General features: G+C 42.1%; 2 protein-coding genes across 2 annotated transcripts in view; both read right to left on the bottom strand.

The window, feature by feature from the left end:
* Positions 1-370: 370 nt before the first annotated feature.
* Positions 371-9411, bottom strand: ATP5MG (ATP synthase membrane subunit g). Its single transcript, XM_010367448.2, has 3 exons — positions 9089-9411; positions 3459-3619; positions 371-1218 (listed from the first exon to the last, which is right to left on the bottom strand). Exons 1-3 carry the CDS (start codon positions 9138-9140, stop codon positions 1120-1122), a joined length of 312 nt encoding a protein of 103 aa, XP_010365750.1. The 5' UTR covers positions 9141-9411; the 3' UTR covers positions 371-1119.
* A 2191-nt stretch (positions 9412-11602) lies between these two features.
* Positions 11603-15315, bottom strand: part of UBE4A (ubiquitination factor E4A) — a 43429-nt gene continuing 39716 nt past the window's right edge. The window contains 1 exon segment of the mRNA XM_010367447.2: positions 11603-14507. Within this exon segment, the coding sequence (XP_010365749.1) occupies positions 14381-14507 (127 nt within the window). The 3' untranslated portion in view covers positions 11603-14380.

Below are 15315 nucleotides of genomic sequence, written 5' to 3'. Positions count from 1 at the left end.
AGACGGAGTCTCGCTCTGTCGCCCAGGCTGGAGTGCAGTGGCCGGATCTCAGCTCACTGCAAGCTCCGCCTCCCGGGTTTATGCCATTCTCCTGCCTCAGCCTCCCGAGTAGCTGGGACTACAGGCGCCCGCCACTTCGCCCGGCTAGTTTTTTGTATTTTTTAGTAGAGACGGGGTTTCACCATGTTAGCCAGGATGGTCTCGATCTCCTGACCTCGTGATCCGCCCGTCTCGGCCTCCCAAAGTGCTGGGATTACAGGCTTGAGCCACCGCGCCCGGCCCAATTAAGGATTTTAAGATCCCCGGGAAAAGCCAAGGAATGATCAATCTCTCCTACGTACCCAATAAAATCGCTCCAGAAGACAGACTAATACCAATCATTTCATTTACTTCAGGATGTAATATACTATTTAGATCCCGGGAAGATGCTAAATTATTACCTTGTTTAAATATCTGTAGGGCATTTTGTTTCTGCAAAGGCAGTAAAACCAGACAAACGAATAACACACATCAAAATCAGATTTCTAATGTAGGGCTCTGTCCTACTGTTAAAGATGTTAGAAAGATACATACTGAGAATACCACCCTGTTCTCTCTGGGGGAGGCTATATTCAAGATGACAAGTACTCTAACATTTTTACAGACATAGATGTTGTTAATAGGGTCTTTCTGTGATTTTAGCAAAGAGAAACAGTTGAAATGTTACTCTTTCTAACTACTGACATGATTCATCTCTATCACTGGCATATGGTACTACCATTTCTCCTACTGTGGCAAGTTCTAGTTTTCCCAAGACCTAACCCTCACTGTTCTGGAAATAAAGCTTAAATATATATATTCCAAACCTTTAAATTAAAATGTTATTCCCATATATTCATGTACCAGGTTAATATCGCCACACATATCCTTTCTAATTTTGGGCTAAACAGATGTGCATTTAGAGTTGTTTAAAGACAACCCAGCTTAATATCAAGAGAAAGTGTGACCTTTCATGGAGTATTTGATGGAAAAAACACTGTTTTCACAAATCTTATTTTATTCAGATAGCAGTCTGGTCACACATGGTCCAACAACACTCAAATAATAAATCAAATATAACCAGATGTTAAAGATTGGTCTTCAAACATCATAGCCAATGATGCCACGCTTGCCTATGATCTCTCCAACATAAAACCACATCAACACCTCAGTGGCCACCAAACCATTCAGCACAGCTTCCTGAAAAAAGAAGCATACATTTTAAGGTATCTTTATTTATATATATATATATATATTTTTTTTTTTTTTTTTTTGTTGAAACCATTCTTTTCCAGAATTAAGGAGACAAAGAACATAAAGACACTATTCAAACTAGAAGGCAGTTTTAGTCAAAGTTGAGAATTCCTAACATTACTTTTGTTCAACTGCCGAGAACCCTTGAACTTTCAATTTTGTAAGGTAAGTAGTTAGAGCTTATAAATTCTTTCAAAGCATTCTTTACAGACCTGAACTGACTTAACTCTTTCATTATAAGTTTATGAGACACTTTATGGGCCCTAAAACAACCCACATCCTGGATATAGCTGGTGCATTTAGATAGGGCATTCATATGAAAGGATGGCTCTAGGAAGGCCGAGTCTCTAAATAGACATTTTTGTCTGGCAAAAGAAAATCTGCTGAAAGATGAAGTGCTGTCTTCCTCCTTTAGACCTCATTTTTATTCATTTAGTATTTGACTTAACTCTGACTAAGTATCTGGTATTCATATCAACATTTTACTGCCCCAAGGAGAAATATACACATCTGGTTCAGGAAAGCACTGTTATTAATATATGGAGCTAGAATATGGATCTTGAAATTCTAGTTGAAAAAATAACTTTCCATAACAAAACTGGACCTTTTCCTTTCAGTACTTCTGGAAGTGAATTTTCCCCATCAAATTAGACCAGAAGTTTATGGAAGTCTTCTGAAAAACAACCATACTTCCCAGGATGTAGGCTCTAAAATTAGCAATCATTTAGGCTTTTTGTACTCCGTGCTTGGATCATGCAAATAAAATCCAAGTTCCAGTTCTTTTTTTCCTTTTTTTTTTTTTTTTGAGACGGAGTCTTGCTCTGTTACCCAGGCTGGCGTGCAGTGGTGCGATCTCGGCTCACTGCAAACTCTGCCTCCCAGGTTCATACCATTCTCCTGCCTCAGCCTCCCGAGGAGCTGGGACTACAGGCGCCCACCACCACGCCTGGCTAATTTTTTGTATTTTCAGTAGAGACGGGGTTTCACTGTATTAGCCAGGATGGTCTCGATCTCCTGACCTCATGATCTGCCCGCCTCGGCCTCCCGAAGTGCTGGGATTACAGGTGTGAGCCACCAGGTCCGGCCTTTTTTCCTTAAGAGACAGGGTCTCACTCTGTCACCCAGGCAGTGACACAATCATAGCTCACTGCCTCCTCTAACTCCTGGGCTCAAGCGATCCTCTCGCCTCAGCCTCCCAAGTAGTTGGGACTACAGGTGCATGCCACCATACCTGGCACATTTTTTTTCGCTATTTTGGGTAGAGATAGGGCCTTGCTATGTTGTCTGGGCTGGTCTTGAACTCCTGGCCTCAAGCGATCCTCCTACTTACTTTGGACTCCTAAAGTACTGGGATTATAGGCAGGAAGTGACTGCACGTGGCCACAAGTTCCAATTCTTACAGTTTTTAGATTTTTTTTTTTTTTTGAGACGGAGTCTTGCTCTGTTGCCCAGGCTGGAGTGCAGTGGCTTGATCTCAGGTCACTGCAAGCTCCGCCTCCCGGGTTTATGCCATTCTCCTGCCTCAGCCTCCCGAATAGCTGGGACTACAGGCGCCCGCCACCTCGCCTGGCTAGTTTTTTTTTTTTGTATTTTTTAGTAGAGATGGGGTTTCACTGTGTTAGCCAGGATGGTCTCGATCTCCTGACCTCGTGATCCGCCTGTCTCGGCCTCCCAAAGTGCTGGGATTACAGGCTTGAGCCACCACGCCCGGCCCAGTTTTTAGATTTTATCTTCACACAATTCAATAACCCAGGTTTGGTATTTTTATCTTACATATAAGAAGTGTTAGCTTCCTGACTGTGACATAGTTCAAGAGATGTTTTGGCTGAACTGGGGACAATCTCAGGACTACAGATGAAAAAAGTACGGACTCAGCAAAGCAAGCCATCATATTTTAGTATACTGTCTAATATAGGAAAGGAAAAAAAAAATTTCCCAATAAAAATAGTCACTTTTTTGCTAGGTTTAAGACTGTTAGAAAACTAAGACATAAAATGGGCTAATTATTTCTACCCAGGTAACAAAATTAGAAAAGTAAGTATCTTCCTCAGCAGTCAAAATTTTTTTCCTCATTATGTTGGATTCAGCCACATTGGAAACATATATATTAATCAAAACAATCAGAAAAATCCCAAGGGAAGACATTTTCTGTTATGCACATCCATTTTCATTTAGCCCATGGTTACCTTAACTGTGAGCTGTTTGAAGCTACCAGTCTGAGCACTATTGACTATTTTTTTCAGGCTCTGAATAGCTCTAGGGATCTCAGCAGGGGTGGGAGGAACCAGCTCAACCTTGGCGTAGTACCAAAATGTGGCCAATCGAGGCTTCGAGTAAGTCACAGCAGCTGGAAAACAAAACAAAACAAAAAAACCAGGATGAACTCACTAGAGACCGAAAGAAGCAGATGTGTGGGCTGGACACAAATATTTATTCATGCATCACCTTCATTCACTGCTTGTACCAAATGTGCACCCGGTGTGAAAAGTCAAAGCTGCTCCCTGGTAACAAGAGGCTTTTAAAGATGCAGAACACCTGTGCCACAGGAGCGTTCAATCAGGCAGGATGCTATAAGCACATTCAATTATGCCAGTACTTCACTAGTGGCCAGCTAATACTGTACTTCATTTATGAATGGCAAATCTAGCTAACTGTAAAGATGCCAGAAGTTGGATTTAGAAACAAGAGAACAGTCAATTTATTCATATTTCTTGGTAGAGAGATAAGTAAATCTGAAGAAAAAGGCGAAGAAAGGGATGAAGGATTTGCAATGGCCCTCTTAAGAACAAGATGGAAAGTTATAATATTATACACAAGTTCAGATGGAATTAAAACAACTGGTACCCATTTTGGTATTGTCATCAATATGTGCTGGATTAAATCTTTCTCTTGACAAAAGCACAGCTGCTCCTCTTTCAAAGACATCACAAATAATAAAAGTAAAACCTACATGTATCGTTAAGAGCCCAAACTAGAATCTATTACCAAGCTGGAATTCCTCAAGGTATTCACTATTTCAAGAGAAGAGACCATTAACAACCAGGGTAGTTGTGAGAATGTAGTAGTGATTTCAGAAAGAGGAAGACATTTTTTATTTAAAAAATTGTAAGAGAGGCTAGGTGCAGTGCTCATGCCTGTAAACCCAGCACTTTGGGAGGCCAAGGCGGGCAGATCACTTGTGGCCAGGAATTTGAGACCATCCTGCCCAACATGGTGAAACCCTGTCTCTACTAAAACTATAAAAATTAGCTGGGCATGGTGGTGTGCACCTGTAGTCCCAGCTACTCGGGAGGCTGAGGCACAAGAATTGCTTGGACAGGGGAGCCAGAGGTTGCCAAGATCTCACCATGACACTCCAGTCTGGGGGACAGAATGAGACTTTGTTTCAAAAATTACAAGAGAAACGTAATAAAAATAGCATGAAGGCCCATAAAGTGTCTACTGTTCAAAGACAGATGACCCAAGGCTCTTGGTGTTTTCCTTGTATTAATGGCCTCCATTTGAGTATTTCTGAATTACTATCTCCCTCATCTTCTGTGTCTGGGGATATGGGCATACCTTTTTTTTTTTCCTGAGGTGGAGTCTCGCTCTATCGCCCAGGCTGGAGTGCAGTGCTGCGATCTCTGCTCACTGCAAGCTCCGCCTCCCAGGTTCACGCCATTCTCCTGCCTCAGCCTCCTGAGTAGCTGGGACTACAGGCGCCCACCACCACGCGCGGGGCTAATTTTTTTTTGTATTTTTAGTAGAGATGGGGTTTCACCGTGTTAGTCAGGATGGCCTCGATCTCCTGACCTTGTGATCTGCCCGTCTCGGCCTCCCAAAGTGCTGGGATTACAGGTGTGAGCCACCGTGCCCGGCCAAGGATATGGGCATACCTTCAAGCAGACACAAAGCTCTAAGAGATGGTTCCAAATAGAACTGCCAATCCCTGTAAGATGGGACAATAAAAAGAAGTACAGTCTTGTGGAACAGTCAACCAATTGTCAGTATTATCTCCAACACACAGACATTTCATCCTTTAAAAAAAAATGAATCAGTTTACTGTACATAAACACTATTTTAGGTGGTAAATTTGTTTCTTAGGGGATACAGGTTAAAGAGTTTGAAACTGCTTTACATGTATACAAGAAATAAAACATAATGAATGGTAGATGATGGGAGCTAGGTTTCTCAGCGGAGGTTGAGTAATGTTACAGGTAAGCAAGAAAAGCAGCAAGAATAAACCCCACGGTACTAGGTTAGAGTTGGATTCAGGTTTAGCTTAATATATACACAGACTGATAGACTCAGAAATAATTATATATACATATATGCATGCATATACATGGGTTAGTATGCATATATACACATCTATACGGATACCTATCTGTATCTCTGTCAATTGAGAGGACCTAGAGGTAGTGATGTTCTAGTAGCAAGGAACATAAACAGCACCCAGACCTTAGTTTCTCAATTCTATTGTCCAATAAAAGGAATTAAGGTTCCTTGGCGAAATGGCTGATTCTAAGGCTGGGACAGGGAAAATACAATATAAATCTGAAGCATCTTGTGGTATCAGAAAGGGAGGCAGCATGTCAAAGGGACAGAGGTGCTAACCTGAAAGAGCTCCCAAATAGCCAAGGGTGAAATAATTTGAGCAATAATACAGTATTTGATATACAAAGTATGAAATGAATGTACAAGTCCATACAATAAGTGACTGGATAAATAAATGGAGAAGAGACAAATCTTTCTCACAGAAGAATTCTATTTAATTTATGTAGATATTCCTTCCTACAGGAGATGGAATCCCCCACTGTAATCACACCCTGCCTTTATGAGATAGGCTTAGTTATTTGCTTCTGAAGAATAGAATACAGAGAGAAAAACAGTAACTTTACAGTGGAGGAACCTATAACCAAGTGATGAAAGCTTGTATCACCAGAGATGTCACATGAATATCATATACCTCCTGACACGATTAGGGCATCTCATCACTGTGATATTTCCTCAAAATCCATAGTTGCAGACTAAGCATGAGAAAAACACTAGACAAATCCAGATTGGGGAAATTCTTCAGGATACCTAGACAGATACCTAGACAGACAAGATACCTAGATACCTTAAAACTGTCAAGGTCAGGAAAGATGAGGGAAGACTGGGAAACTGTCCTAGACCAAAGGAGGTTGGAAAGACCCAGAAACTAAATGCAATGTGGTACACTGGATTGGATCCTAGAATGGGAAGATTACTGGAAAAACTACTGAAATAGAAATAACGTCTACAGTTAAGGGGAAAAAAAAAATCAGACTCTATGATTCCTAGGCAAGCCTGATGATAAATTTACTTATTTCCATAAGCTTCTTTGGCCCCCAGGGGAATTAACAGATATAGTCAGTAATTTTTATTAAATATTTAACATTCACATTTAATACACTAGCCTGTATATGTTATAAAGCAAAGTGCATTTCCACGTTAACATTTCAGCCCAGCTGAGTCCTCCTTTCTAAGTACTTTTGGAAGAATAACAAGTTATCTTTCAATTATTTACAATAACAGAGGGAAGGGTTTATATATTTCATGACAAAAAAATTACCTTGGTGTTACTTTTCTTTTTAGATTTTATCATAAAAACTAGATTGCAATTCCTTAATATGCGCCACCTAAAAAATGTGAAAGCCACACCAGAAAAAAAAATCCACTTGAAACATTGAGAATTGTGCCTTAAATCATCCACGAAGTCCAGAGTGAAGCCTCCAATCCTTTTTTCTCTTTAGTGTTTTTTTTTTTTTTGAGACGGAGTCTCCTCTGTCGCCAGGCTGGAGTGCAGTGGCGCGATCTTGGCTCACTGCAACCTCTGCCTCCTGGATTAAAGAGATTTTCCTGCCTCAGCTTTCCGAGTAGCTGGGATTACAGGAGCCCGCCACCACGCCTGGCTAATTTCTGTTTTAGTAGAGATGAGGTTTCACCATGTTGGTGAGGCTGGTGTCGAACTCCTGACCTCAGGTGATCCACCCGCCTTGGCGTCGCAGTGCTGGGACTACAGGCGTAAGCCACAGTGTCCAGGCTTTTTTTTTGAGACCGAGCCTCGCTTTGTCTCCCAGGCTGGCATGCAGTGGTGTGATCTCGACTCACTGCAACCTCTGCCTCCTGGGTTGAAGCGATTCTCCTGCCTCCACCTCCCAAGTAGCTGCGATTACAGGCGTCCACCACCAGGCCTGGTGGTATTTTTAGTAGAGATGGGGTTTCACCATGTTGGCCAGGCTGGTCTGGAACTCCTGCCCTCAAGTGATCTGCCTGCCTCGGCCTCTCAAAGTGCTGAGATTACAGGCGTGAGCCACCGCCGCAGGGTCATCTCTTTTGATTAATATAAAATTGTAGAGCTCTATGACAGATAACAATCTTAGTAAAGTAAAAGATTTTCTTGCAAGCTTAAGAAATTCTTTGGGAAAATGTGTAAAATGTTTCACTAGTAGGCTGTGAGGTTCTGCAGGAGAGCCTTCAATAACTCATAGTTTGGCTGGTGATGGAGGGAAGGGAGGATAGAATGGATAAAATACCAGGCTGGCACTGTGGCTCACGCCTGTAACTCCAGCACTTTGGGAGGCCGAGGCGGGAGGATCCCTTGAGCCCAGGAGTTAAGAGACTAGCCTAGGCAACATGGTGAAATCCCGTCTCTTAAAACATACAAAAATTAACCAGGTGTGGTGGCGCGCCTGTGATCCCAGCTACTCAGGAGGCTGAGGTGGGAGGATCGCTTGAGTCTGGGAGGCAGAGGCTGCAGTGAGCTGTGATCTGCCACAGCACTCCAAGCTGGGTGACAGAGTGAGAGTCCCTGTCTTCTAGGAAAAAGGAAAAAAAAAAAAAAAAAAAAAAAAAGAAAGAAAGAAAGAAAAAGAAAATACCCAAATCAAACTCAAACACAGCAAAAGAGGCTAAAAAGTATTACTTTTTTTTTTTTTTTTTTGAAGTTCTGCTTTCTATTCACATTTCAGAAATCTGGGCGAAAGTTAGAGATCCGACCTTCAGTCACTTACTGGAATACAGCACATTTAGGAAAACCTCACGTCAATTTATCTTATCTCGCTTCACCAATAAAATGAATAGCCTGCCACTGAGAAGACAACTGAAATATTTACTGGCCAAATAAACTAGTACTCAGAGGCTGTGATTATTCAGGGTTGTTATGAAATACAGTGGTCTACCAGTGAGGCTCTTCAGGCCGAAAAAAATTCCACGAATGCTAAGCTGTAATAACAGGGATTACCGTTTATACGGATCCCGTTCTATGCTTCTCGGGGCACGGATACTCATCCATGCCCATTTCTACCTAAAATTTCCCTCGGATTAAAGTTAAAGTATCTTAGAATCCGTCTAGGACAGAAAGCAAAGTCGACATTTCTGTTGACTTCCAAATACTCCACTGACAACCAGACCATGTGATGACGCCGAATTGATGTACTTTCACACGTTTCTGCCCTTCCTTTTCTTAGCTCTCCTAATAGAGCCATGCCCTCTATATTCCTGCCCTTAGCGATCTCAGGGGGCGTAATGGCGGAGCTGCCGGGCAACGCCGGGCATCCTTCACACTACCTCTCTTCCCGGTGGTGGCTGGATTTCAGGAACTTCTAGGTTGTGTAGAGAACCCAATCTGCAGGTGAGGCGAGCGGAAGGCTAGAGGAGAGTCGCCAACCTTCCTGCTTCCTCCACCTGCAGGCCATCCCGCCCCGGCACCCGCAGGCCCCTCGGGTCTTCGCCGCCCGCTTCTTCCTCTCAGGCCATCGCAGGCCTCCCTGCCGCCCGTGTGCCCACCTCGGCGGTCTCACATCGCGCTCACCGTTCACCAGAGCCGGGGTCTTCTCCACAAGGTTACGGACAAATTGGGCCATGATGCTGGGATGCAAAGTCCGTCGGACAGAACGGCCGGCTGAATGTCACTCGCCGGAAGGACCCGTTGCAGGACCCCATCCCACTTCCAAGGTCAGGCCGCCTCTTTTCGCGCCGGTCGAGGATATTTAAATGTCCAAAGATCTTTGCAGAATCCAGTCTGTCCACTTACTTTTTTCAACATGGAAGAGAAAGTGGATATGAAAAGATGATGTTAGAGAGCATGTGAAGAACAGTGGGATTCCGCAGAGAAGCAGGCATTTTGTTGGGCAGCCACTAGCAGAGGTCCGGAAACCCGGCAAGGAGCGCAAATGCGCATGCGCCCTGAACCTTCAGTGCTTTTCTTGGCGCCGATCTCCGCGATTTCGCGTCTGGTGCTGTAGCTGCGTTTCTGAGACCCTATGAAGTCGGTGCTGCAGAAGCATTCGCTGAGATTCGTCTAGTCCCACACGATCGTTGTACGGAGGTAGAGAGGGTCCAAGGCCAAACATACAAAGTTAGGGGCCGAGCAAGCACCACACAACCTGTTAGGCTTAACCCATAATAGCCCTTTTTATTTGAGACAGTCTTTCTGTCGCCCAGGCTTAAGTGCAGTGGCACGACTTCGGCTCATTGCAACCTCCGTTCCCCGGGTTCCAGCAATTGTCGTGCCTCAGTCTTCCGAGTAGATGGGACTACAGGCGCCCGCCACCACGCCTGGCTAATTTTTGTATTTTTAGTAGAGACTGTTTCACCATGTTGGCCAGGCTGGTCTCGAACTCCTAGCCTCAAGTGACCCGCCCGCCTTGGTGCTGGGATTACAGGCGTAAATCACCGCGCCTGGCCCCATAGCCCTTTTTAAAGTTGATTTTTTTGTAATCCCAGTCTCCCCAAAGTCCTGTATCAGGATTGGAATCCATTTCCCCTAATTCCCTAGTTAGCCACAAGGAGTTGTGCAGATGTGAGGGAAAAAACTCCTGTATTGAACGCCCACACTATGCCAGGCATTTTGGAATTTAAAGAAAGCCTGTAAGGCATTGTCCCCATTAAGACTGGTCTTGAAAAGTGGCCACACAATTTGGAAGTGGCAGAGTTGAGATCTGAAGAAGCTGCAATGTAAACTCAGAGAGGGGGCATTCTATCAGATTAGGCGTGGTGGTGATTTCAGCATACTTCCTAGAGAAGATCCTTGAGCTGATGTGTAAGAGAACAGCTGTATACTACAGAGGGCTGAAACTTCATAGTTTAATATGAGAAGGAAAAGATGTATGTAGGGAAGTGGCATTTGATGAGAGGAACAGAACTATAATGTATCCTGGGGAAGTCTGAGCAGAAGTAAATCTCTGATTTTTGGAATGGTTAGAGGGGTGGAAAGAAAAATTTAAGTGGTATCAAGGAACTAAGAACTTTTCAGTGAAGGAGTGATTCTGCTGCCCTAGATACTGCAGAAAAGTCAAATTAAGGATGGGAAAGTTAATTTAGCAATATGGCAATCTTTAACTAATTAGCGCTGTTTCAAAAAAATTAGGATAGAAGCCAGGGTGAATGGTGAAGAAATATGGCTGTAAAGGATTACAAGTCAGAAAACCCAAGGGGGATGTGGAACTCAGGGGAGAAATTGAAGACAGAGAAGAGGCAGTCATTTATTTATTTAGAAATGGGGTCTTGCCACATTGTCTAGGCTTGTCTGAAACTCCTGGCCTTAAGAGATCATCCCACTGCTGCCTCTTGCTTAGCTCTAGGATTACAGGCACAGGCCATCCTGCCTGATGAGAAGGGATATTGACAAGAGGCAATATCCTTTCCTGATGAGGCAGGAAAGGAGAACTAGCCAGGGATCTATGGGGCCTTTTCCACAGATGTGATGATGGGAGAGAGGTTTGAAAGTCTTCAAAATCTCTGAAGTCTTATCTTCCCAGCAACATGAAGGCAAAGTCATTGGATTGTGAGGGGTAAATGGGAGGGGGGGATGGGAAGGAATTTAAGGAAGGAGGCCAAAGTTTGGAATAGCTGAAGGACACACAGAAGGGTTGTTGGGCAACATTAGAGATAAGTTTGTGGTTGCACCATTCTAAAAATTGTGTTTTTCATCCAACAATGGTTTGCAGTTTGGATATTGCAGCAGAGGGGAATGGCTGAGTTGATCTAGGCTGACACCTTGCATGGCAGGGGTATGGAAACAAGGAGCAAGAAAGGGGAAGATAACAGCTAATGATTACAGAGACCTGGGGTTCAGGCAAGATAAAGAAAAACAGTGAAGCCAAAAGAGAGCTGGTTAGGAAAACCATACCGTGAGATTCATCTCCTGAGGGTAACCCCAGGGTCCCCTCCAGAGGCCTGGTAAGGTAGGCTGGATCAGCCAGGTCACACATATTTGATGTTACTTACCTAAAAAAAAAGTGAAACATCAGAATCCTCTAAATTTTCAGGGGGATTTCTGAAACTGCCACTAGCTTTTAATACTGGAATAAAGTGATAACAAAGGTTGTAAGTCAGGTGTTCATTTATTAAATACAAGTTTTGAACAAACACTGCCAGGCAAGTTTAACAAGAAGTAACCTTCCTGGAATGTTTCAAAATACAGTCGTGTTGATCAAGTTTTATTTCAATCAACCTTTTCATTTTCTGTTTCTAGGTTCATTTCCTGTTGAGCAATTAGAGCATGTGCATTATTTCCTCACATGACATCACAACAGTGCAGCATCAGCCTCTGGCTTGTAAAGGCACCCAGCAGACTTATGCTCTGTACAATGGCTGCTTAGCAACCACCATCAAATAAAGTAATGAAGCTTTTGTAGAGTGTGATACCAAATAGCAACTGGCACCTTCACTTGCACCATTAAAAAAACCTTTAACATTTCCTTCAGTTTTCACATATCCATTAAAAACTATAGTAAAAAACAAAACCCAGACTGCTTGATAAAACATACTTAAACAATTTTCCAAGTTTAGTATTAGCCTCTTGTTAAGTTATGAGCAATACCAGAGCTGAGTGTAAGAGTCTTCATTTTGCTGTCATACTCCAGCAAAGCCAACACACAAAACTAGGTATGTTAGAAAGTCTGCTCTACTAGATTTAGAGCTGCTTCTAAGTTCCAGACAAGACACCTTTTTAAGCTTCCAAGTGTACATATACACACGGTGTTGTACCAAGATAACTTTTTAAAGTCTAATTTTTTTGGATGTCCTTAAATTACTTCACAGAAAGAAAAAAGGCACAGAGGACACTTGGTTTCCTCACCAGTAGTGGCCTTAAGCTACACACTTGCCTGTGCAAAGAGTTTAAAGATGTTCAGCAGCATTAATGGTGCCACAGCCATTCATAAAAAGTTTCAGGAAAATAGTTTAAAAAAAGAAGAAAAGCTTGCCAGAAAAGGCTTAGAATCTGAAGGTTAAATACAGAAGAATACAGACAGAGACTGGAGGCAGCATGGGGGTTGTTAACTAGGAAGCTGCTGGGAATAGCTGCCTTCTGAGTTTTTGTGCCCATTTTCCTCCAGTTTTCTCCTGAAAAACTCTGGTCTTTTCCCCTCGTTTTTAAAATGAAAACATCCTACTAGATTGGGTTTGAAGGATAAATGCAAATAGGTAGAAGCTTATTTTATACATAGTTCATTCTCAGAGAGGCAAAGGAGGATGATAAATATTGAATGAAGCTAATTTTAGAAAATAAAACAAATCCTGTCAATCCATGCCGTAAAGGCCCAGGGAGCACACCGAATGAATCTTACATTCTGGCATTTGCAAAAGTGTCTTCAACTTCCTTTTTCATTTATAAGCACAGCAATAGGCAACACCTAGTTTATATCTCAGGTGGGAAGCCCTCTTAGATTTGAGGCTTTCCAGCTGATGCAATCGAAAACACATCAAGGACTGCTTATAGCAACTTGTGTTGAAATGTAAAACTACTATTTTATTTGAAAGAGACCATAGTTAATAACATGTTCCAAATGAAGCAGTGACACCCACTTCTTGATCCTATCACTTTTCTTGTCACTTATGACATCTCTGGGCTTAGAAAGACAGTGATATAAAGACAGTCCATAGGGGGAATGTCCCTAGTCAGCATATTAAGCTGCACAATTGAGTAGTGAGCTCAATTTCACTAATGAAAGTGGTGAACATCCACCTACTAACTACACAGGACTAAGTGGATATTTAAAATGGCTTGTGGACAAGGTTGTGCCCAAATTCCTACTTTGTTAATTGAAGACCTCAGGCTGTGTTAGAAGTAGCTCTTAGAAGTCAGGTCACAAGCCCAAACAAATATTAACTATATACATCTTATAATCTCAGCATTTTGTCAACAATGAGTATGTTAGTAAACATGGCCACATACTGCATACATCTTACTGTGGAAGAGAAAATATAAAGTGGTACTCAGTTTACACTAAACCAACATAAAAAAGCACATGGGGTATATGTGTTTATGTATATATCTCACACACTGAGATATACTGTTGATATTAGTGTCTTAAAATGACATTTTTCATGGATATGATATTCGTTGCCTAAACCTGCTTAGGCCTAGTCCTTGTAGAAACAGATTTTCATAAGAGCATAAGGGCCCAACAGTCTCCTCACCCCCATCAATTGGTAGGATTGCGCTACCAATCCTCATTAAAAGGACTGTATAACAAAATTACGAGCTATCAACAGAAGTTGCACAAGATTCCTTTAAATTCCTTTTTTTTTTTCAAAAAAATTCTCATCTATCATCTTATTCAAAAGTCTACACAAACTTCAAGGTATCTGCTTTTATGTGAAGTTATTGTGTAACACAGAAAAGGGTCTAGATCATGAGGACTAGTAAATACACAGGATAACACAGGATTTTCTGATGACATCAGCTGTCATCTGAAATATGTGACATATAAAAGCAGCACTCACCAAAAATGTTTGAACAGTAATTGGAAGAGAAATAGCAGGGTGACAGGAAGTTTTAGTAGCTGAAATAATTTCATTTAGGAAAAGGAAGAAGAATATGAAGAGACAACAAAAGGTGAAATGAGTGATGATTTCTAAACTTGGTGATGCTATAATAAGTACAATTTCCTGCAAGCCAGGGGAGCACTGTCAAGTTCTTAGGAATCTTAACTATCATAATTTCAGCAGGAGCAGTTCTCTAATTTAGTAAAGAAAAAAAAAAAAAAAGAAAAGAAAAAGAAAAGAAAGAAAAGGAACAGAACCAGAAAGAGAGAAACCACAAACAATTGTTTATCTGCACTCTGGGGCTGGTTTTGGTTTGGTTAGTTCACAGTATCTATTCAGGTTGCTCCTTTTGTTGTTTCCTCTCTGCAAGCCACCGTTGGATTTTTTCTTTTAGTTCTGTGTTTGGACGGATCTGGTCCATGGTGAGGGGACTACGGTTAAAGGGATCTGTTTGGTCACTGGGACGAAGAGAGAAAGGGAAATAGGGTTATTTCTGTACGTTCTAACATTCTAAGCCAAAAATAGAACACCTGGGCATCACATCTTAAGAAACCAGAGCGCATTATAACTTTGAGTCAAATGCCTAGTCGGGGTTAGAAAGAGTGAGAAAAAGATGATTCAGGAGTTTTTGTAGCTACTTTGCTCATTTATTTATTTATTTATTTATTTATTTTTGGAGACAGAGTCTTGCCCTGTCACCCAGGCTGGAGTGCAGTGGTACCCAGGATGGAGTGCAGTGTCGTGATCTCTGCTCACTGCAACCTCTGCCTCCTGGGTTAAAGCCATTCTCCAACCTCAGCCTCCCGAGTAGCTGGCATTACAGGCATGCACCACGACACTCAGCTAATTTTTGTATTTTCAGTAGAAACAGAGTTTCACCATGTTGGCCAGGCTGCTTTCAAACTCCTGGCCTCAAGTGATCCACCGGCCTTGGCCTCCCAAAGTGCTGGGATTACAGGTGTGAGCCACCCACCTGGCCTCTATTTCTTAATAAATTTTATTTCAACACTGCTGTTCAGATGATATTCAATTACAGTGGCTTAAAAAATGCTATGCTTCTGTCACCTTTAGATTTCTCTAAGACAGAGACACTGTACATTCATGTCAGTGTAAAGAACTATTTGTAATTATAGTGACAGATTCTTAGGACAGTATAAGATGTTAAGGAATAAAGCCTTGTAGACCAACATTTGATTTAGTCAGCTGATTGTTATGCAAGTACGTGCAGATTATGGCTTCCTGACACGTAAGAAGGTTTATGACAGG

This window comes from Rhinopithecus roxellana, chromosome 15, assembly GCF_007565055.1.
Source record: "Rhinopithecus roxellana isolate Shanxi Qingling chromosome 15, ASM756505v1, whole genome shotgun sequence".
NCBI lineage: Eukaryota > Metazoa > Chordata > Mammalia > Primates > Cercopithecidae > Rhinopithecus > Rhinopithecus roxellana.
Note: the sequence above shows the minus strand (reverse complement) of the source record. Positions and strands in the feature narration are given on the sequence as shown.

What these genes read in the sequence shown, in the direction of transcription:
- ATP5MG (XM_010367448.2), bottom strand. Translation starts at nt 9,140, where the DNA reads ATGGCCCAATTTGTCCGTAACCTTGTGGAGAAGACCCCGGCTCTGGTG. An exon ending in GACCCCGGCTCTGGTGAACG is followed by an intron (nt 3,620 to 9,088) that starts GTGAGCGCGATG and finishes TTTGTTTTCCAG; the next exon opens with CTGCTGTGACTTACTCGAAG. An exon ending in TCAAACAGCTCACAGTTAAG is followed by an intron (nt 1,219 to 3,458) that starts GTAACCATGGGC and finishes TTCTTTTTTCAG; the next exon opens with GAAGCTGTGCTGAATGGTTT.